Source organism: Frieseomelitta varia, unplaced genomic scaffold (genome assembly GCF_011392965.1).
Source record: "Frieseomelitta varia isolate USP_RPSP 00005682 unplaced genomic scaffold, Fvar_1.2 scaffold_430, whole genome shotgun sequence".
In the NCBI taxonomy this organism is placed as follows: domain Eukaryota; kingdom Metazoa; phylum Arthropoda; class Insecta; order Hymenoptera; family Apidae; genus Frieseomelitta; species Frieseomelitta varia.
In genome coordinates, this window is record NW_025110180.1 from 68,694 (window position 1) to 92,239 (window position 23,546).

At 34.9% G+C, this 23,546-nt stretch overlaps 1 protein-coding gene and 2 non-coding genes across 7 annotated transcripts in view; all 3 read right to left on the reverse strand.

The window, feature by feature from the left end:
• The window catches only part of LOC122532016, a 182,731-nt gene that overhangs the window by 68,657 nt on the left and 90,528 nt on the right, over positions 1-23,546 (reverse strand). For 2 of the 5 annotated variants that reach the window (XM_043660419.1, XM_043660416.1), the window contains exons 2-5: positions 19,604-19,825; positions 15,941-16,066; positions 6,558-6,566; positions 3,555-3,836 (exon numbers count right to left, since the gene is read on the reverse strand). In XM_043660419.1, coding sequence (XP_043516354.1) covers positions 3,555-3,836; positions 6,558-6,566; positions 15,941-16,066; positions 19,604-19,805 — 619 coding nt within the window. In that variant the 5' untranslated portion in view covers positions 19,806-19,825. The remainder of the gene's footprint in view (positions 1-3,554; positions 3,837-6,557; positions 6,567-15,940; positions 16,067-19,603; positions 19,826-23,546) is intronic. The other 3 variants (XM_043660420.1, XM_043660418.1, XM_043660421.1) reach the window with 2 other exon arrangements.
• Positions 16,890-16,962, reverse strand: Trnaf-gaa. The gene has a single exon. It is a non-coding gene; the product is annotated as a tRNA-Phe (tRNA).
• Trnat-ugu lies at positions 17,495-17,570 on the reverse strand. The gene has a single exon. It is a non-coding gene; the product is annotated as a tRNA-Thr (tRNA).

The window sequence follows — 23,546 nt, forward strand, 5'->3', positions numbered from 1 at the left end:
TTTCTTGATGGGAAACTAACAGGCACAAAGTACGTTGATTTTTTGAGCACGCGTTTACACGAAATATTAGAGGAAGTTACAGTCGATATTAGACTTCGTATGCAGCTTATGCATGATGGAGCTCCGCCGCATTTTAGCCGAGTGGCTAGGCAATTTTTCAATCAACACTTTGCAAATAAATGGATTGGTCGTGGAGGTCCTATTGCATGGCCTGCTCGTTCTCCGGATTTGAATCCATTAGATTTTCATTTGTGGGGACATTTAAAATTTATTGTACACGCAACGTCGATTGAAAATGCTGAAATACTACGAAATAGAATAGAGCAAGGCTTCCGACAAATTCGAGAAACACCAGGAATGATAGAGAGAGTAACGAGATCAATGACAAGACGCGTGCAGGCTTGTCTTCAAATGCAAGCTCGTCATTTCGAGCATCTTTTGTAAAAGTAATTGAAACAGAAAATTCATTATATCTCAGAAACAAAGACAGATAGGACATATATTTATATGACTTTTTTTCATTATTTTTAGGCGTACAATCAGCTCCCACAAGTTACGAAACATCCTGTATATTAACTTTCCGAGACAAAATATTCGAGAATTATGTAACACAAATTCTCTACAGGTGTTCGACTACTTTCGTAAGCTGTATAGCAAAATACGCAGAGCGTAAAAAAATGAAGCAGAACAATTTGCACAGAGACGGTTACGAACAGATCGATATCGAGATCAAAGGCTCGAAGGAGCAAAGCCTCGAGTGATTTATGAAACAATTCCAATTACACACACTGGGGGACATGTATGGGAAATTCCGAACAACTTTGGAATCTCTTTCTCACGACCATCTTATTTTCCGACATTGTAAGCTGCTTAACCGGCGAATCGACGTCGAACTTCAAGAGCGATTCGTCGGCATGAATACAGCCTTAAAAGTACTCGAGAGAAAGAGAGAGAGAGAGAGAGAGAACGAACGTTGAATAACCCTGTGTCAACTTGCGCGGTGATCGAAGATTATTCCAGCATTCGCGTCGAATTAGTCGGCAATCGAGCGCCGATTAAACTCTTTCCGAACTTGTTGAATGCGTAACTTTTCGTTCCGTTGGGTTTATTACGGGTGACACGATCGATAAAGTTAAACGAGAAAAGTTTCGCGACTTCCTCGATATCTCCGGCCGGATCATATTTAGATGAACCAAAACCAGTTTCTCCATTTGCTGTTCCGTCATTTAGATCTGCTATCGGTTCGCCTATTCGGTCAAACGGATAATTTTTGTCATTTTTATCCGGTCGTGCGCGCTCCTATATTTGGACGATTAACCCAGATATGCCAATTGTGCTTTTGAAAGAATAATTGGGCAGGCTTCTGGGGAAAATAGTTCGTAAGGGAGTGAATTATATAGTAACTGAAAGAAAATAGTTTGGTATAAATAAATTAAACTCTGAATTTCGTGTCATGTTCTATTTAAATTAAGAAGAGGATAATAGCGAAAGACGGGAATGAAAAAGAAATAATTATTGACAATTAGCTATTCTGAAATTGATAAAAAAAGGATATAATAGTGGAAAAAATCTAAGCTACTCTTAAATTGATAACTATATATATATATATATATATATATATAAACAAATTAGACTCTGAACTGAAGTCTGTGTCACCAAATTAATAAAAGAATAATAATAAAGTAAAGGAAATAATTCTTGATAATTGGCCATGTACTATCATTTAATATAAATAAATTAAACTCTGAACTCTCTGTGTCGTCTAAATATATAATATATAATACTTAAATTAATAAAAGAACAAAGGATAAATAAAGAATAATACAGAGTAAGAAAGAAAAGAAATATAAATAATTTTTGATAATTGGTTACTTTAAAATCGATAAGAGGATAATAATAAAGGATAAAAGTGAGAAAGAAACGATAATGGAAAGGAAGAAATAATTTTTTATGATCATCTACTCTTGAAGAACTTTGCTCTTTGTAAAATAAAAATTTTATACTTCACATACATGATACATGAACTGCAAACTCTTTTTTCAAAAATCGAAAATGCAAAGTAAGTTTTTCTACTTATTCTACGAGACATTAACGATGATAAACGATGGCAAAGTGGTCGAGATAAATAATGTACGCGGCACATTACTGACCCTCGACAACCTTCTAATTTTAAGAACCGAGTGAAATTCAGATTAAAATCGAATTGCTTGTCACGACTGAATAAACACAAGAGTGACTTTGTACAAACGGATATGATCTCGACGTATCAAAGGTTAACGAGTTGAAAATTAACTTAAGATTTTTAATTCGACGTATGTACACAAAGCCAACAGGACTTTGTTTTGTAGAATTCTTTTAGTTATATTTTCGATATTTATTTTTAAATTATCGTAAATCACTGTTATCAATAAAGAATATATAAATCCAGAGCGATATTGTAATTAACGTTATGAAGTGCCAACTTATCCAGAATCGATCGGCCATTCGTGTCAAACAAATTTACAATTTGCGCCGCATTAATGTCAAACACGACGTATCTGGGTCACGGTGCGCCTTAATTTAATTTATAATCATGGTGAATTGACGGGTGAAAAAATAACAGGTCGTGGATTTCCTTTGCACAAACAATTTTTAAAGTTTTGCCAAGTTTTTACTTTGTTCAAAATAAACAACTCTTCAGAAAAATTAGAAAAAAAAGAGACTTCTTTAATTCATTGCGAAAAAATGGCACGAATAATTACAGTTATCAACCTCTGCCTATGTATCTACACTCTATATGAATGACTATAATTAAAATCCTTTACATTTCAGTCATTATACATACTAACTGAATAACCAATATGCACTTGTTATATAACCAATTACAACGCTATTACCAACATGAATATTCATAATCTTTAAAGGAAATATTTCTGCTAGATTTGTTAACCTCTAACGTGTAAACACCTAAGTATACAGGGTGTCTCATTTTAAATCAGCCACGAAATCATATCCATAAGTGTTCATTATTTGGAAAAATGTTCGAAGAAAAACTTTTTTTTTCCGTTTCGAGAGGAACGTCTTACGATGACCAATCATCGTTTGTCTAACTGGATACATATTTTTAAGATTTTTTTTTTAAATGAATGAATTAAAGCAAGATACTCGGTGTGTTTATCCTCTACATTCAAACGATTGTAAATAAAATTTTTCTCTGTGTTTTAGTTAAATTATAAATGTAGTAGAACCTCGTTTATTCAAATACGTTAAAGTTGTTCGGACAATAGAAGCTTGTTATCCTACTTTTATTCATTTAATAATATATTCATTACAATTTATTCGATAATAGATAAGAGAATTAATCAATTTATGAGTTCGTATAAACGAGGTTCTATTATACTTGTAGTTTAATAAAAAAAAAAAAAAAATAGAGAGTGTAATACAAACCAAAAATTTTATTAAATTTCTACCAATTGCAAGTTAGTTATTACTCTAGAAAGAGAAAAGAGAGAAACGTTTCGCCCTATTAACTCGTTCTCGTTCGATCTTTCTTCTCGGCCGAATGAAACACTCACCATGATGAAGATGATGAAGACCAGTCAGGTTGAGGGTGTGTTGCGTGTGTTGCGTGTGCTGCGTGTGTTGGGCGTGATGCAGGCTGCCAACGTTCACACCGACACCTTGAAGGCTAAGCGCCTGTTGACCCGGAGGAGCCAAGCTAGCCAAATTCTTGGCCAGCAGTTCGAGCTGCGTCACAGGCACGGGGCTGTACGGTGATCCAGGGGGTGGCGTGGGAGCGCCCCAGGTGTAGCCACCCACTCCGACCCCAACTGCCGCGGAAAACACGCTCTCTGAAACTACAGAATCCGACGATTAATCGATCCGCTCCTACCACCGGCACTCTAATCGGAAACGACCCCCTTTCTCAGTCACTATCGCCACTTTGATCCCAGTCAATTATTCGCCCGTAGGGTACGACTGTACGTAGAACGTACATACACAAATTGCAAGTTGTTTCCGCAGAGATTATGGTATACATCCGGCGTTTCCTCTACGTGGAAAATTGGTATGTCGGATGTTTCTTCTTGAAAGGAAATAAAGGTTCAAGGCGGTGGATCAAAGTGAAAGTAACGACGATTGTCTCGCAGCAAGCAGGCAGTTCTGGCATTCAGAAGGAAAATTTTCTACTCAAAGATGCGAATAATATTTTTCAAATATTTCAGCGCTCGAACGTTTTGGCACGTTATCGAAACAGAATGTTCTACTAGCAAATATTTTCTTCGAATATTAAGTGTTTTTTTTCTTTTTTGTATGTTCGAAAAACTAGAGATTTTTCTGTAGTCGATTGTTAATACACTGCGGATTCTTCTGGAAACTTATATTTTTGTAAATGTAATTGAAAAAGCAGGTGGAAAATTATTTACGTGGTATATGTTATAAAATGGATTATAATTTGGACATTTTTTTTCTCACTACGTTGAATTTCATAGCAGGTCTCGAAGTGTACATGATTCTCAATTGATCGAACTACAAGAAAATTAAATCTTCTTTTTAGATCTCATGATACGACCACAATAAATCAATCCCTCGTCGTTCAACCCCTTCGTTCGTGATACAACATTATACCTCGTCTCAAACATTATGAAATACCAATATTTTTGAAAATTTGTATTTTGAAAATGTCATGAATATTACGTACGTAAACATTTCATCCCCGAAGCACGAGAAATTAACCCAGTTGCGCTGGCAACTGATTGCGGACCATAACGAGTGACCGAACTGAGAGAATGTGACAAAAAGTTCTCGACGCGCGTGGCACGTCATTCCAACGCACGAGGTTAATTTAAAGGAGAAACAGAACGAAATGGTCAATGAAATTCCATCGAGTCACAGTCTTTGGCGTGGTTTGTTTCGCGAGAAGTGGAAAAAAAAAAACGTACGAAAGGAAACGCAGCACAGAAACGTCTAACAGCTTGACACGAGCCTCTGATCGTAAATCAAGCATCGAGTTCTCTCTCTCTCTCTCTCTCTCTCTCTCTCTCTCTCTCTCTCTCTCTCTCTCTCTCTCTCTCTCTCTGGACAAGCGTGATTCGCGCCTCCGCGTTTCGAAAACACTCTCAGACTTTGTCCCGATGCCGGTTTCGCCTTTGGGGCGGGTTTGCTGCGCTGCGTTTCCTGATTTCGCGAACGATCCGTCCTCTGCTGCTGCTCCGCTGCCAATGCGCGCACGCGTATATGAATATTAAAGTCGGCGTGTGACGCGTTGCCCGATGGGGCTTATTGAAATTTATCGCATTAGTTTCTTCGCCGTTTTCGATAAATATGCAATAAACGACCGGGCCGGACGGATAAATGGAAAATCTATGCAAATTCATTTAAATCGGGCGCGACACTCGCCCAGAGCGAGAGCACAAGGGAAGCACACGGTGACGGAGAGGGAGCTAGGCAAAGAGGATGAAAAGCAAGTGCACCGGCTCGCTTTTTATCCTAACCGTCGAGCGGTCTTCTTGCCAAAGCTACGACAGAGAGACACTTTACAACAAATTGTCCCCATCTGCGAAAGTCGTTTCGCACCGATGACGATTGGCTGCTGGTTCGTGAGTGGGATTCCAACGAGTCGAATTGCTCTTTTTTTTTTTTTTTGAACTGTTTGGTTCCTTCCGAAGCAGCAACTATTAATTTGGACGAAGATCTTTAGCCTTCTAGCTTTTCAGTTTCATCCGAGGCAGGGGCCATTAATTTGGACATGATTCTTTACTCTCTTGCGAAATTAACATGACTTTGATCATCTGTACTGGTGCTCTGTGCAAGCTGAATAAAAAGTTGAGACAAGAATTTAACTTCTTAGTGTAACAATTTAAAATTTAAAAGGAGTTTCCGCAAGTAGTTTCCTCCGCGTATATTTTACAGAACAGTGTGCAAAAATATGTGATATCAGCTTGTCTCTAACTGCCATAAGGAAAGTATTCAAATAAACAAAAACTCGAGGCCATTTAAATAAATTAGAACCAGAATACTATGATCCCAAGTTTGACTGATAAGACCGAGGATTGTGTAACATGAATTATACAGAACATCCCTTATCCTCGCCATGACAAGCCGTTAGAGGACGACGGATTGAGTTTCTTGTAATAAATTTTTGATCGAGTCTCATCTAAGAAACAAGTAGAAACGAAAGAAAGAAATTATTTGAAAATGCTCGTTCCTGTGTCCGATCTTTGAAAATTATCCCGCGTTCCTATTAGAATAAATTTATGAATCTGCAACTAACGCAGGACGAATATTATTTTGTTATTTTTCTTTACGCCATACGCCCCCAGAATTGTTCAGAATTCATTTGAAATCAACATTTTTTTCGTACATGTCGATTGAAGCTACCGAGATTTTTTATAACATTCCTGCTAAATTCCAACGTCTTAATAAACGTGCGCGAGAAACGAGGATAATTGGATATACTACATTCTGTAAGGCGACAATAGTGTTCCCCGCAATAATTAATTCCATCGTGTCAGCTGTCAAAGAGACACGGTCTCGACCCAGCAATTCTGAGCGATGATACTATTGAATATTGCACTCACCTGTTCGTTCTGCTGACGAATCGCAGCATGAAAGGAAAAGGAGACGCTGGAATTATTAATGAACAACTTTGCTCTAGACTAGAACAGCTACAGATAGGAATCAGAACCTTTGATTATCCGTGTTTCGTACGATCGGGAAAACGAGTAGTGATTTTTCACTGGCTCTACTCTCAAATTGCAAGTGAAGTAAATAGAAATGACACTTCGTGACGGATGAAATTGTAGAAATGTGCCAAATTTTTTTCTAACGCGGCAGAAATTATCCGAGGCAATTTATAATTAAAGACGAGGATGATTAAACACGTATTTCAAATGTTGAATGTCGTTGGAGTCTCAAGTGTATTTGATGATTGTGACAAGCGAATTGATAAAAGAGAAACTGATAAGAGAGTGAGTGAAAAAGTGACTCGTGGTTATTTCAAATAAATAATCAAATAAATATGGTGGAGAATTCCTTTGTGGTATTTCAGAATTCAATTAGAGAATGGAAGCACATACTTTTAACTGGATTTGTCATAGTTAATTTGTACATGTTATGAATATTACGATTAAAAGTGTTGAATTATTGGAAGTACATAGTATATATATATATATATGTAAGACTTGCAATTTGAACAATCTATTTAAAGTATGATTGTTTAAATAATTTTTCAATCACCATTGAACTTTCCCAATTACTAAAAATATCGCAAAATCAAATTAAGAAAAAAATTTCAGACTCGAAAATATCAATTATTACAACCAAAAAATCGTACAACTCTCTACAAATCTTCACGTGAATGATATTAAACAAGAAGCAGATTTTTAAAAAAATTCTGTTCGAAATTGTATATTTCCTATAAAAAAATATCTGTTTCTGTAGAATTTTCATAGAAAAGATGTTAACACTTTTGAACAGCGTTCCCATGGAACAGATATTTCAGACTCTGCATAGAAGTTCCATAAAATATTCAATTAAAACTCTATCTTTGCATTCAAGTACTATTCATTTAATAGTATTCAGTGTCAGTATTTGAAACTACAGACATTGAAAACTTTTTTAACAGAACCAAAAAAATTTTGACTCGCATATTTCGCGAGTTTCATTCCGTCTGAAACGCACTTGCTCACCCTGTTCTCATCGGTGAAATAATATTTTTCGAGAAAATGTCCTACGAGTATCAAACAGAACCTACTCGAAAAAAAAAAGTTCCTCAAGTTCTTCGATCTCCGGTGTAACAAATTATAAATGAAACGTTTTAACACGTGACACGGAGTTTTATTTGAGACGGTGTTGATATAAAATAATTGACAGTTATTGACAATCGATCGGAACACGCGATCCCGCTGTGTGCAACCGTAGTCTCGCGCAAACCCATTGCAAACAATCGGTAACCAACCATAACCAACCGACCAAACATCCTGTCCCAGTGCACCATGCACCCTCGACTAAATTCGCGTATCCATCTGGGATTCGAGCGATCCACGCGGAAAACGTGGCTTCGCGCCGCGCGAGGCGGGTCAGCTTGATCGCGTGGATTTGCATCGCGGACGGGGATAATTGAAATCTCGCGACGCGCCGGCTCGAGATTCGATTTTAAACACGGCGTTAAAAGTGGGATTTTCTACAAGCGTTTCGCCGTTTCAACATTTGAAAGTTGCAGAAAATTACAAGAAAGTAGAAAAACAGTGTTTCACCGCTGTGTGCGAGTGGAGAAATATATTGTCAGATACGAGGAGAGGCTCAGTGTAACAGTCTCGAATTGTCTGTGACGTCAAAAAAAAATAAAAAATGTCAGAAAAATTTGATTTGTTTCTTCTTTGTAATTTCATTAACGTTATCCGAGTTGTGTAATGTGTCAATTGTACAAAATGTACCTGTTTTAATTATAATCCTCTCAAATGTAAAACGATTGACAAAGAAAAGAACTGTACCGTTTTATTATTCGTTTGACATTTGAACAATATTCGAACAAAAAGTTTACATATATTGTTAAATATAAAGACAAATACAACTTTAATTTATTACACTGTCCTAACTTTCTGACTCAAATCTACTCGTAATTATAAAATTAAGAACGTGGTTAACTTAGGTTCAAGGGGTCAGAACAGTTTGAAATTTTCAAAAAATCTTAGAAATAAGATACAAAAGGTCCTAGCCTTTAAAACGACTTATTTCGGGGCATAAACGGATAAAAGGATGTTAAAAAAGTTAAAGGACCCTCCTTTTTTTTTCTTTCTTAATGTTGCTTTCTATAGTTCATAACGTGTTCAAATAAACCGCAAAACGTCCAAAGTATTCGTGATTTTTAGGCCCGTCAAACTGTCCTGTCCCCTTAATTTGGAAAAAAAAGAAATCGAATATCTCATACGTGTAAATTCATGGTACATTCGGTTCGATCAGTGTTTTGATTTGACACCTCAAGGAAGGATCGACGCTGCAACATTGCAGCGGAATTTCTACCGACACGTATGCCGTATCTAACTCATCCCTTCGCTCTTCTCCTCTCTTTCTCGCCCCTCCCATCAACCACACACGTCTCTCTACTACTCTTTCTCACCTCCGAAATCTCTCGTCTTTATTCTCTTTCCTCCCCCCCCCCTCCCCCCTCCTTTTTCTCCTGCTCGCGCGGACACACGGTCCTCGCGAACGGCGTTTTGGATTACACCTCGGACAATGAGGTCGTTAGGGGGCGAGCGAAGGAGGTAGAAAGTAGAAAGACGAGGCTCGCCACCCTCGCCACCTTCCACCCTCTTCTCTCTTTCTCATCGTTCTTTTCTTTCTCGCGCTATTCTCGCGTGAAGTTCGCGATCCTTCTCGCTCTGACACCACCGAGAGAACGCGCGCGTTGCGACGGAATTCTATTTGGCCGAGAATTTTTCGTCCCCTCGGCCAACGGAGGGGGGCCCTCACCCTCATTCACCCGCTTTAATTGCATAATTGCGCCATTGTGCGAGCAAGGAGGGGGGGGGGGCCGTGAAAGGCCAGTCCGGCCGACGACGACGACCGGGGGCAGGTTTCGAGGTGAGAAAAAATGCTGCGAGGGGCCCCCACCACGAAACGCGACTCCGCCAGGTAAGCTAGTATAGCTCCCCCCGGGTACGTGCACGATTTTTCGACCGCCGCCACGACTATTCCTTCCTCCCCGATCTAATTAGTTGTAATTTTAATTAGGCGATTTGGAACGTGTTCGGAACAAGTGATCTTTCTTCTCTTTTTTGTTTAAGTTGGTCTTTGGACAAGACAGCAAGATCGAGAAGGTACGTGTCATTTGGATTTTAGATTATTTTAGTCAAAATAACTGTCCCGTCGAATCATCTTTGTTAAGAGCAAATTGTATTGTATTCTGCGTTGTTAAGGATTAATATCAATTCGATTGATATTAATTAGGCGATTTGGAATGTGTTTGGAACGAGTGATCTTTCTTCTCTTTTTTGTTTAAGTTGGTCTTTGGACAAGACAGCAAGATCGAGAAGGTACGTGTCATTTGGATTTTAGATTATTTTAGTCAAAATAACTGTCCCGTCGAATCATCTTTGTTAAGAGTAAATTGTATTGTATTCTGTTAAAGATTAATATCAATTCGATTGATATTAATTAGGCGATTTGGAATGTGTTCGGAACGGGTGATCTTTCTTCTCTTTTTTGTTTAAGTTGGTCTTTGGACAACGGCAAGATCGAGAAGGTAAGTGTCATTTGGATTTTAGATTATTTTAGTCAAAATAACTGTCCCGTCGAATCATCTTTGTTAAGAGTAAATTGTATTGTATTCTGCGTTGTTAAGGATTAATATCAATTCGATTATTAATTGTACAAAATTCTGGTAATCAATTCCACTCGTCATGAATTTCTCGATTTTATTATCTAGACTTTACGCTCTCAAGTTGAAAGTTCGAAATCTCGCGGGAATTCTCGAAAAATTTTGAAAATATGACAGTCACTTGTTCTTACTGTTACAGAGCGATACGTTAGTTTTTCATAAAAAAATTTTAATTACAAAAGTTTACCCTTTCAATGTATAATTGGAAAATTAATGAAAAACAAACATCAAACGCGACAGCCGAACGTGAAAATAAAATAAATTTTAAACGAAACACACACCTGCAGGAGGGAAGAACGTCGAAACATGAAAAATTAAAATGAATTTGATATTCCTATGTTCTTCGGCAAGGGACGATAGAAAAATTATTTTCTTGCTTGTTTGTTGGTCAAGTTTAATAAATATGCTGTCTGTTTCAGACAATCTAGATGCACTTGCCCGTCCTTTTTCGCATACTAATTGCCTCGCCCCGCAAAAATGGAATCCTTTGCAGCTTCTTCGTACTTCAAAATAAAAACGAAAGGCAATATGGATGCAAACGAGATTCCAGCGCGTTTTATTTAAATGTAACTAACCTCATTTACCGAAATTTAATTAATTTTACCAGCACCGCGCGAGAACAAGCACTTTCGAAATTATGTTTCGTATCGATGTTTCTTCGCGTGATCCTTTCTTGCACGACAATTTATGTCCGTAACAAAATTATATTGATTTAATAAATTAATTACACCGAGACGTAAATGTGACAAGTCACATTGTTTATGAATTTAATAGATTAACGAGGAAAATTTATCAAGCTAACTGAAATACGTGGAACAGTTTTTTCATGTCAAACGTTTCGAATACTCGTTTTAATCCTAAAACTTTCACGTCGAGCTAATTGTTTTCTGTAGAAAAAAAAAAATCGTACTTTAATCCTTCAATTGTTACGTGAACCTATATCGATTACTGTACCGTAAATTCCAGCTGTGGTATTGAAAAATAAATGCTGCAGCATGAACCGCGTGGTATAAAATGTGCAAACGCAACCATCCATACATACTCTAAAGAACAATTTGTTTAATTTGTAACTTGGTTTTTTATTCTATTTTTTGCATTCTTTACGTCGAATATTTTATCATATATTTAACTTCCACTTATGTTGAAATGTTGGTAGATAGTAAAATAAAATATTCAAGCGATTATAGAAATGCTTTTAAACCTCATTAACGTTATAATCAAAAGTTATAAATTATCGCGATCGTATTGACCAAGTTTGAAACAATTATAAAAATATATATATAGATGTTTCTAATTATAATTACAAGATACAATATAGTGAGATTGATTTCAATTTTTACCAATAAAATTCCTTTGAAAAAAAAAACTTTGATTGGTTAACAAAATTATATTAATATAAATTAAAAAAATGTCTATTAGATCAATGTCAAAACATTCTACATACGTAAATCATTGTAATTCATAATTATATGCTACAATTATTTCCCCAAGCAAGAAATAATATTATTTTTCACAAGAATATCCGTGCTTCTTAAACACATACTAACGAGTTTTCGATTGTTACTATACTATTAAAATAACAGAATAGTAACATAATGACATAATAGAATGAAAAAACAAATGACAAACATTAATTTTATATTTTTCTTTGTACGATAGATGATCTAAAGTGAAAAAGCAATTATTCCGCCAAAGAAAAAAAAAAAAAAACATATTTTAGAGACATAAAAACCAAAGCAAATGACCAGGCGAATTTCGCACAATCGAGAGAGCGCGTTTCCCTCGGGTCAGGCTTAATTTCCTCGACGAAATTTCCCATTATTCGTAAGCAGCTGCAGCAGGTGATGCGCGGCCCGTGCCCGACAATCATTAATGCCCGGGCGTATTATTTCATTTAGATCGCATCTCTCCGCCGACAAATTATTGCCACGCACGTGGTTTGAAGACTCTCTCTCTTAGAGCTTGCTTCCTTGCTTCGAGCATCGACGTATCGAGGCCCTGGGCTGTGCCAGCGAAACCGGAACACAGCTGCCCTCGCGTCTCGAATTTATTTCCCCCGGAAACCATCGAGTTCTTCGTTCCTCGCCGCGATATCGAACGCGCGCCCGCATTCGCTTGATAATTATCGGTTTTCCCGCGGCGTCTTCAAACGGCCCCGTGTTCCATGCATCGCGCAATAAATTTCGGCTACACATGTCGCGTGGATCTGGCATGCTTTACGTTATCGATCAGTTGCTCGTGAGAATTACTTTTATGTTATCTTGAGAATCGTATATACATAGTGCAGGCACCGTGTTTTGTAATACGAAAGAAACGTTTCGGGTCAGAATCTGAAACTTCGTTATTTAAATTCGTTCTGATATTTGAACAAATATCCTGTTACTTGAGCAACGATTGTCCTTTAGGAAACGAAGCTAGAAAGTATCTTTGTTGCGTAGAAATTAAGAAACTCTGACCGTTTTATTGGAAAATAAAATCAATTATTGAAAAATGAGATTAATAATACTCTGTTGTTAAAAAAAAAAAATTGAGAAGTAAGATTAAGAATATTCTATTGTTGCGAAATATTCTAATATTCTAATAAAAGAATATTTCCATTTTTATTAATAAATGTTGTGTAAGAGTAATCGAAGTGTTTTCTCTGATTTTATTTTCCAGCAAAACGGCTAAAATATCTAATGAAACTACTTTGCACGTGTTCTTCTTTCGTTGTTATATAAAATTTTGTGGGTAAAAGCATGTAAATGCGAGCGACCGACAATTTGCGTGGAAGTGACGTAAACGACAGAAACAAATGGAAATTCTTAAAGTTGGAAAGGCTGTCGAAAACAGAAGCCGGTCAAAGAAAATATCGCAAGAGAGAGAAATATTCACGTGTTCAATATATGAATATTGCGCAAATATGGCGGGAACAGTAGTTTCACATAAATCGTTCGACGAGAAATGTGAAATTTCCTGATCGATGTTTAAAATTAAAATTATTCGAAATTATAATCATTTCTATAATATAGTATATATCACGATAGAGTAAATCTATTCAATATTATATTATGATTTAACATACTATTATTCTATTGTTGTTAATATACTAAATGTTAGGCAATAAATTCGTTCGCTTCTTAGTATTTTTGGGAATCTTAAAAGAAAATCTAACGAAGGATAAATATTGCTTATAATTGTAAATTGGAGAAGAAACGAAATACGTTAAATATTTCAGGTATAATATGAAACTGAAAATATTGCATTTGTGATTTACGAACGATTTAAGTTTATTGAAACACTTACTGTACTGTTCACATTGGAGTGTTAATCGTTTCAATACAAGGAAGATATTTTCCACATAATAATAGTCATAATTGTATAATTCAAAAAACACAGAAATACACGTATTATATTATATACAATAATGCGAACGAACTTATTATCTACTACTAAACATTAACAACATTAATGTTTAGTAGTGGATATACAAAATTGCAAACATTTGATACAAAGAATGTAAAATTTATTAAAAACTAAGAATTAGAATGTAAAATTTAATAAAGACACGACGATGTGCCAATACTTTTTCTAGCCATGATACACCAGAGTGTCTAAAAAACAATAATATATTGCCCCTTTCTCTACAACAAATATATTACAATTTTGGAACGCAACTGCGAGAAAATGTGCGAAATAAATCGAAGTAAAGTTAGGAGAATACGTACGCCAGATCGCGAAACGTGCGTAGATGTTCAAGGAGAGAGAGCGTCACGTCGACCGGAAGCACAGCTCGCCCAACACCATACACGAAAACACAAGAGTACAGATCGTCCAGATCCAATCACAACAGAGGCGTAGAGTCGACTGATCGCGTACAACGAACGAAAGTGTTCGACGATTTAAACCGATGCAATACGTAAATATCCGAATTTTCGCGACGATAGTTTACGCCACGCGATTATTCACAGGTAGCTAGACACGCATACGTACATACGACACGTATTATCGTGCCGAACGATAACAACACAAGTGTGTTCCGGGAACCGTGAAAATCCGTTCTTGGAAAGGGAGAAATTAAGGGAGGGGGGAAAAAAAAGGACGTAACAAAACAGCAGTGAGTTACAGAAATTCCGGGAATCCTTTGGTCGACGAGACACCACAATAAATCAGCACTAAATATTATTTTCACTTAATTTCTTATATATTTATAATATTATATATTTTTAAATTACTTTATTATATATTATATATTTTAAAATTTCTTTATTATATATTTATGATATTATATATATTATATATTATATAATTTAAAATTTCTTTATTATATATTTATATTATATATATTATATATTTTAAAATTTAAAATTTCTTTATTATATATTTATGATATTATATATATTATATATTATATATTTTAAAATTTCTTTATTATATATTTATAATATTATATATATTGTATATTATATAATTTAAAATTTCTTTATTATATATTTATAATATTATATATTTTAAAATTTCTTATATATATATAAAATCTCAGTTACCAAAAACCTTGGCACGAGTACTACAAAATTAGATAAACTAGTTTGTTGTTAGTGCATTCATACGCGTGAAATTTAAAAATTTCTGTTATCTATCTATATGTTGAGTATCGCATGTTAAAAAGTAAAAAGTGGCTCAACGAGCAGGAGTGTGCATTTGAATATTTTATGTAATCGTTTGGTATTATGTATCATTAGAATAATGTATTCAGTTTAGAACGTGTAGTGTAATATAATATCATCCGTGCATATAGTTTAATGGAAATTTCAGGGCATTATTATTGATCATATTATATCCGGAATATTTTGAAACTAACATTAGTACCAATATTATGGCATTAGAGACGATTAACTGATAGAGGTACAACTGCATCTATAATAATATATGATAGCAGTATAATAAAAATCTCATTGATAAACGAAAATATCTAAATGCTAAAAATCATGAGAATCGTATTTGCTGAAATTTAGAGAATTTTCAGTGTATACCGTTCGAAATAATTCATGTCAGAATTCTAAATTGCTGGCATTACCTCTGCCTGTCGTATCAGACACATTATAACAATACGCCAACAATATAATATTCGTTGCTCGTGATCGCAGTTACAGTTCGAATTCAAAAAAAAAAAAAAGAACTTAAAAATTCCCAATACCAATATCCTTCCAATTTGCACGTCAAAATCTCAGATTACGTTACTTCCTCTTGCAAGCACGATTCTTTCCACAATTTCCGCAAGTTTCTCGTCGGCTAAATTTAAACAAAAGTGATAGAACACTTCCTCATTGAAATATTACCGCGCGAGCTCTATTTACGCTCTTTTCCCGATCGACGACGACACTGACATATCGACTATCGTGTATCGAAAGGGTTACTACGAGCTAAAAATAAATCTCGCGTAACAAGTCGGTAAGGAGATGAGTCGCGAGAGGAAGAACGACAGACGCGGAGACTTGACTTGCAAATGAGAGAGACGATGAGGAAGAAGAAGAAAAAGCGAGAAGAGAGAGAAAGACAGAGTAGAGAGGTGGTGAAATAAAGTAGAAATCGTTGTGAACTTACCCTTGTGTGTTGTCGCGTGATAAGCTCGTGCAGGTGTGGGTGGCCCGGGGGTGGCGGGAGTGGCCGCGACGTAACTGCCCCCGCCACCTCCAGGGAATAACGAGTACAGCCCGTAACGACTCACACCTGTAACACCATTCAGACGGAGAATTTACTTTTTTTTTTTTTTTTATTTTTTTCTACATCGTGGATCGTTGGTCGTTGCACGACAATCGTGCATCTCGACTGGATGAGCCGGGGAGAATTACTTTTTAACGGTTTAACCAACGTCGCTGATAATAGACACCGTTCGGAAACAACAATCGAGTTTCTCCGCTGCTAATTGTCACTTTAGGGAGAACTGCGAGTTTGCAAATTCGATCGAGAGGGGTTAAGCAGAATTTCAACCGGCCGGATGAGTGGAATTGAAGAAAGCATAGTAGAGGTACGGTTAAGTGGAGTGGATTCGTAACGTGAAATGGGAATATGGCTTAACGAAGTTGTTTAGAGTTGGTTTAACAAGAATATCTTTTTTAAGAATATCTTTTTTTGAAGATGGTTTAGCAAGGATGTTTCATGGTAAAAATGTATGTATTATTACATTCACGTTTGTATCGAGAGTTGTTCTTCAACAGTCCTGCGAATCGTGAATTTCGATACCAAGTTGAAATTGTAATAATGTATTGTACGTTGTAAATTGCACATTGTTTAATCACAAGCAATAAATTGTAATAATAAATTCTTAGTTGTAATAACATGGAACAATACAATCGTAATTGTGAATGCAAGTTATATGTTTCTTAAGGACATTAATCGTGAACTTGTGTAATAAAATTGAAAAACAAAGAGTGGAGTTAATTTGAATAAAATAAAAAAAATATATAGTCGCTAAATTAAAATGTGAATAAAAATATTTATACAATTTCTCGTGCTAAATGTAAAAAAAAAAAATTTAGAAAAAAAAAAACTTTGCCGAAACCCGGGATTGAACCGGGGACATTTAGATCTTCAGTCTAACGCTCTCCCAACTGAGCTATTTCGGCTCCTTGTAGATCTTACCTTATATATATAATTTCTACACGAACCTCATTGATGAAATCAAATAATGAAAAATAAAATAAATAATATTTCATTTGCCAAGATCTAGAATGAAACCAAAAGTCTTTTAGATTTTCGATCTAAATGTTCAGCTATTAAACTACTTCCTTGTGTATCAATTTCCGTAACCTCAAAAAAAGATTTCCTATTCAAATTGAGAAAATCAAATTGGTAGGATATAGAACATTTTTTTTATATGTCAAGCGAGTTTATTCCTACAGTAAGATGAAATTTGGGTATTCTGAGAAATATGAAATTTTAGTTTAAGTAATTCATGAACTTGAAAGTTATGTACCTATAAATCTAATATGGTAGAGGTCCATCAGGAGTTAATATCGATATCATGCTAAAATTCTAATAGCGGCGAAGATTTACTATACACAGGGAGTAATACAGAAATTTCCTGAAATTAAAATTTTATATTGCAAATCTGTCGTCTTATGTGTTCGGAAGTACAGTAAAAAAAATAATAATCCTTGCCGAAACCTGGAATCGAACCAAGGGACCCTTTCAGAGTACAAGTCTAAATGCTCTACCACTGAGCTATTTCGGCTTACGCAAGTCCTTGCTATATAAATTGAACTTTAAAAAATAAAATTTGAAAAACAATAAAATATATTTGCAATTTTAAAAGTGCAAGTTTTATTTCTGTAGGTGAAATTTAACAGTTATAATAAAGGTGATGAATTCGGAGTACGAATTATAACTATTAGGTTAGGTTATCCTAATAGCTACATTCCAATAATTGTTAGGTTAGATTGTTCTAATAGTGATCTTAATATATGGTATATAAAGACTTGTATTTTCCGAATACACAATTTCTCGAAGTTAAAATTTTATAGTACTTTGTTTATTCGAGAAGTACAGTAAAAAAATAATAATATACTTGTCGAAACTTGGAATTGAACTGAGAAACCTTTCAGAATCCTAATCTAAACGCTCTTCCACTGTCCTAGGTTTCGGCTAGTGAAAATATTTGTAACCATAACTGAAGTAACTAAAGCTACAGCTATAATAGCTTTTGTAACTTTATAATTATAGCATTTAAATTAAGAAAACGAAATTAAAAAGGTTTTGACTATACAGTTAATTAATATTATAATTATATTCTTTTTCAAAAAGATTAACTTCATATTAAATAGTAATATATTAATTACAAGAGAAATTATACAAAGGATACTTTATATATATTCTACTTTTGGACCATTATATCAAATGATGCAAATAATTCAAGATTAAAATATCTGTGAAACAATTTCGAAAGAAAATCAATGTGAAATTGCCATTAATCTTTAATTAATGATCCAGCATAAATTCTCGCATTGGGGCATAAAATTCAAACCGGAAAATAACATTGAAATACTTCAAACAGAAATGATTTAAATAAATTTGTATATCTCTTATTCATGGGAAATTATGTTTCTTCTTCTTTTTTTTTTTTTTTTTTTTTCATTCACGAGTGTACGAATTATGTATTAATGTGAATCGCACGCAAATATGAAATTTTAATGAGTTTTACGGATTAAAAAATTTGCGATGCATCAAATCGGACATTTTGTATTAATATCGACTTTGGGATTATGAATTGTACTTTGTGTAATAAGCTTTCCGTGATTTCTCCGCGTGGCTGACGCTTGAAATTTATTACGTGAATGTTTCAGGATTTTCGATTTTAACAAATTCATAGCTCGTAAAATAATGACGATTTTCGCAATTTTGGTTATTTACCAGAATAATCTTTAATATTGCCAATTATTTCGTAATGTTATATAGAATATAACGATATCATGGATATAAGATTCAGAATGCTCAAGAATTTAATTATAAATGACAAACGATATGTAATGAAATATTTCTAGTGATTCATACTCAGCAAACATCTAATATTCGAGATACATTGATCGATTGTTGAAAGTATCTCTCTGAATGATAAGATGGACATTTGTAAATATATATACTCTATATAAAGATAAACTCTAAAGAAATAAAGAAATCTAGCACTTTTTAGCTGGGACACGCTCATTTATCAATGCTTGTTTGTCAATTACGTCAAATCATTTGTTAAAATACTGATATTTATATCACAATGGACAATAATAAGATAATGCTAGATTTAATTTCATAGATAAGATTATGTACGCGAAGGTAGACGTGCACTTTGTTAAATGAACTTTCCAGATACTCTGTCATTTTTGCTAAAATTATCCAAAAAAAAAAAAAGTTTATATTACTTAGGATCCGTTTTAAATCAGATAATTTCAATTTTTAACTGCATCAATGACGTAAAAGTAGAGGCCTCACCGTATGAAATGACCTTTTTTCAAGAAGCTAAAGAAATTCAATATAATTTAATACTACGTTAATTTTATGAAGTAACGTACAAAAATATTTATTCTAAAATGATATCGTTCACAACGCTATCGTTTTCTTTCTAATAAATTCATCCACGAAAAGTTCTAAATTACGAATTCCCGCTAGATCCAATAATTATCGTTCTATAAAGTGGCGTTTTCGAAGATCGTTCCAATTATTTGGATAAAAATGTCAAGAATAATTGTTGCACTTGATATAGGATAAGTGGTGTACCTTGATTGTGAGCCGGCGCGGGAGTGGCGGCCAGGGGTGGAATACCCTGAGACTGCTGATTCGGAACCTGATTGGACTGTGCTGGTGCTAAGGGCCATAGGGTTGCTGCCGCGGCAGGGCCGGACGTTTGTTGGGCCCGGGCACCCGTGTCGCCCACGGGACGATCCCCAGTCCCACTTTGGGCCACGGGAGGGACCAACATCGAACCTCCCCCTCCCGAGGCTGAAAAACAAAACGAGCAGAAACCATTCGTTAAAATTCATTTCAAACTATCACGCTGATATATATATTTTTATACGACGAATTTTTAGAAATGACAATGCTGAAAGTTATAAGAATTGTAGAATTTTCAGGATTACGTTGATATTTGAAAATATATTACAAGAGAGCTTGTCTTAAACGTAGAAGAAGGATAGAGAAAATAAAATATAGGCGTCGGGCGCGTAAAAATTTTAAATAAAATGAACATTTTCACAGAAATAAAATTCATGCTCAGGATACGTGCTACATTATCTTTACGAATCTAAGGAATAATCATTATTTTACGTTCGTAGATATTCAAAAGAAATAATAATAAATAAATCGAAAGTAAGAGTCGAACCGAAATTAGGGAAATTAAAAATCCAAGCACCCGTCTCTCTTTCATCATTCGTTCTTCATTTCCGCGAAAATGGAAGGAAAAGGAGAATACAGAAGCAGATGCCAAAAAAAGGTGCCAAAAAACACGTCGTAGATGGCGAAGCACCCGTAGGCATACGGATCAATGTATCCTCCTGCAAATAAAGAAACAGGAAAAGAAATGTGACAGACAAAGGTCGGGATGAGATATAGAACGATTTCAATGAGAGCGAGAACTTCGCTATTTCCTAGGGGTTGAGTCACCGAAGGGATGGAGGGTTGAGAAGCGCTGGAAAGCGGAGAAGGGGTAGCAACAGGTCGGCAAGTATAATATACTCTCTTAGATATATACACATGCTAGCACAGTCTCGTTTGATACACAGATTTCCAAGTACGAGCACGCGAAAAAAAAAAAAATACAAAAAAATTACGAAAACCCATCATTCCCAAAGGAACCCAAGAACTTTGTTGAAGTTGGGTATTAACGATAGGTTGTGTACACACTTTGTCAAAAAATTCCTCCCCGAGGTAATTTATATTAAGTGGTTTTGCGAAACGTCAAATTACGCGCATATTAAAAGTTTTGCGGATCACTGGAGGCTGTGATAAGTTCCAAGAAGGAATCATCGATGTAAAGAAAATACGGAAGGACAATTGAAATATTTTGATACCTGTACTTGTATGTAATATAATATATTATATATAATATATAATGATATATATATATATTAATTTAATATATTTAATAAAAAATAAATATATAATAATATTTATTTATAACATTATATAAAATATATAAAAATTTAATTTTTTTTATAATAAGGACAAGAAATTAAATATAATATATATATAATTATATATTTTAATTTCTTGTCCTTATTATAAAAAAATTAAATTTTTATACATTTTATATAATATTATAAATAAATATTATTATATATTTATGTTTTATTAAATATATTAAATTAATATATATATATATATATAATATTATAAAGTATATTCATTTCTAGATTAGTTTGCGATTCCTTTAAAAAGTTACATGATTCATAGTTAATCTAGTTTCTTCTTAATTGTTAAAGATATTTTAGCTGCGCCAAATGGCTCTATTGAGTGGATCCAACTTCAAATTAATAGTAACTACGATTATTTGAAGATTTATGCGACCTTCTACTGTCCCGTTACATTCCCAACGCTGTAAAGGAAAATTTGTTTCCAATTGCCAATTCGATTCAAACGTAAGCTCTGAAATGAAAACGATCAATCCAATTAATATCCAAAATACCAGTATCGTACGAATTTCCTCAAGGAATCAACTTTGCGAAAATTCATTGGTCTTTCGTTCAAACGATCACCATACGTACAATCGAGTCTTCGGATAAAAAAAGAGTAATCGGTGCAAACGTAACCATCCCAAAGGAAACACCTTGCCGGGTGTCTTTTCGTCGTTGGAATTATTCAAAATTACGAGACAAATCACAATGCCCGGGGGACAGGATAATGAGCCCGGTGCGACGACCTGAAACTCGAGCGAGAGAACATCCAGCTGGAGAGAAAACGACGGACGTCGCGTGTCCGAAAAAGCTGCACGTACGAAACGAAGTGGTTGTTGCCTTTCCTCTACGTGGAAACACACGTCTTACCGTCGGCCTCGTTAAGTTCACGCGATAATAACCGTCAATAAACTGTCAATCGGTTGGCGTCTGTTTGTCGGGATGATTAACGCCGTTACCGATTATGCCGGTGAATTATAATGATCGAAAGCGATGGCCGATGTGCGACGTACGCAACTACTGACTCCCGATACGAGCAAACGACGAGTTTTTCTGAAGCTTCCTTTTCTTTCCTTTCTCTTTCTTGGTTTTCGTTTCTTTTTTTTTTTTTTTTTTTTTTTTTTTTTGGCTTTGAACCATCTACGAACTGTGAGAAGCTGCTGGAAATGTGGAGAAAATCGTGGAAAATGATCCGACAGTTCGAGAAATAGCGCGTTAAGAGACAATACGTTTTGATGTGATTAATAAACTGTGGATATTTATGGGATGTGTTACAAAATGATCAAATGATTAGAGTAGAGCATTCAGGAAAATATAAATTTCAAGTCAGTGAAAATGAAATTCCACTGGAATAAATTCCATTTAAGAATCTTTTCTTTTTTCGTGTTTATCTTAATTTATTGTACATATATACAATCTCAGCTAAATTGCCGATATTAACGTATCTTAAATAGTCAACTTAAATAGTCAATGCTTCAGTCTGATTATTATTTTATTTCTAAAAAATTTGTGACTTCGTTTATCAGTATTTTTCTATGCCTAAGCACCGAAAGAATTAATCGAGGAAATAGCGTTCCACAAAATATTCATTTCTTACAAAAGTTTAAGTGACTTTGGCGGGACAAACCGAAGTCAGGGTTGATTCTGTAATTTTCAAGACGTTAGAAGCTAAACTTTCCTCGAGAGTTTCGAAAAGAGTTCAACTTCGGTAACTTCGTTGCAGCTTTTCTTGCGGCGTTTCTTTAACTCTTTCTCTACTAGTCTCATAAACTCGAGCGTTCTTTTCAATGTCAACACTCTCTTGCGTCTGTTCCTTCTTCCGTTACGATTGGTAAACGATTTGTGAAAAAAGCGTGCAGGAGAGCTATCAAATATTAATCGTTTCAATTCGAAGAAATAGGTGCTTAAGCGTAATTGCGAAAATTGCCCTCTCAGAGACTTCGAAGTAGCGACAACACTGTCAGATAACAGTGTGTATTATATACTTCTAATACACGCGTTTCAATTAATTTCATAGCTTGTACGACGATATAGACCGACCGTATCTTTTCTTTAAATGAAAGTAGTAAACAGTATTATCGAGCGCAAATGTACTCTGTACTTTTGCGCTTGAACAGGACTTTTAATTCGATGCTAGAAATATTTTATAGGGAACATTACCTTTTCATTCATAAATACACTTTTTGTAAATTATAAAATATACAAACTATATAAAATACGTTGGAACGTATAAACTATTATACTAGAACGTGTTAGAATTACAATAGATGTTATACCAGTTAATTCATTAATTTTTTGTAGAAAAAAAAAACTCAACAGTTCATTTCTAAAGGTTAGGTTTCTGAGAAACAGCAATTGACCAAAAAATCTCTAAAAATGATAAATGTCAGAAATCTCGACAAAAACTTTTTTAATTTCTGACGTTTCCCATTTCAATGTCATCCCTGAATTATGAAACCTAATCCCAAATTCATCTTCCGCGGGATCACAGCCACTTGTGAGTCCCTCGAACACTCGTGAACGAATCCGGAATTTCTTTTTCTCAAACGAGA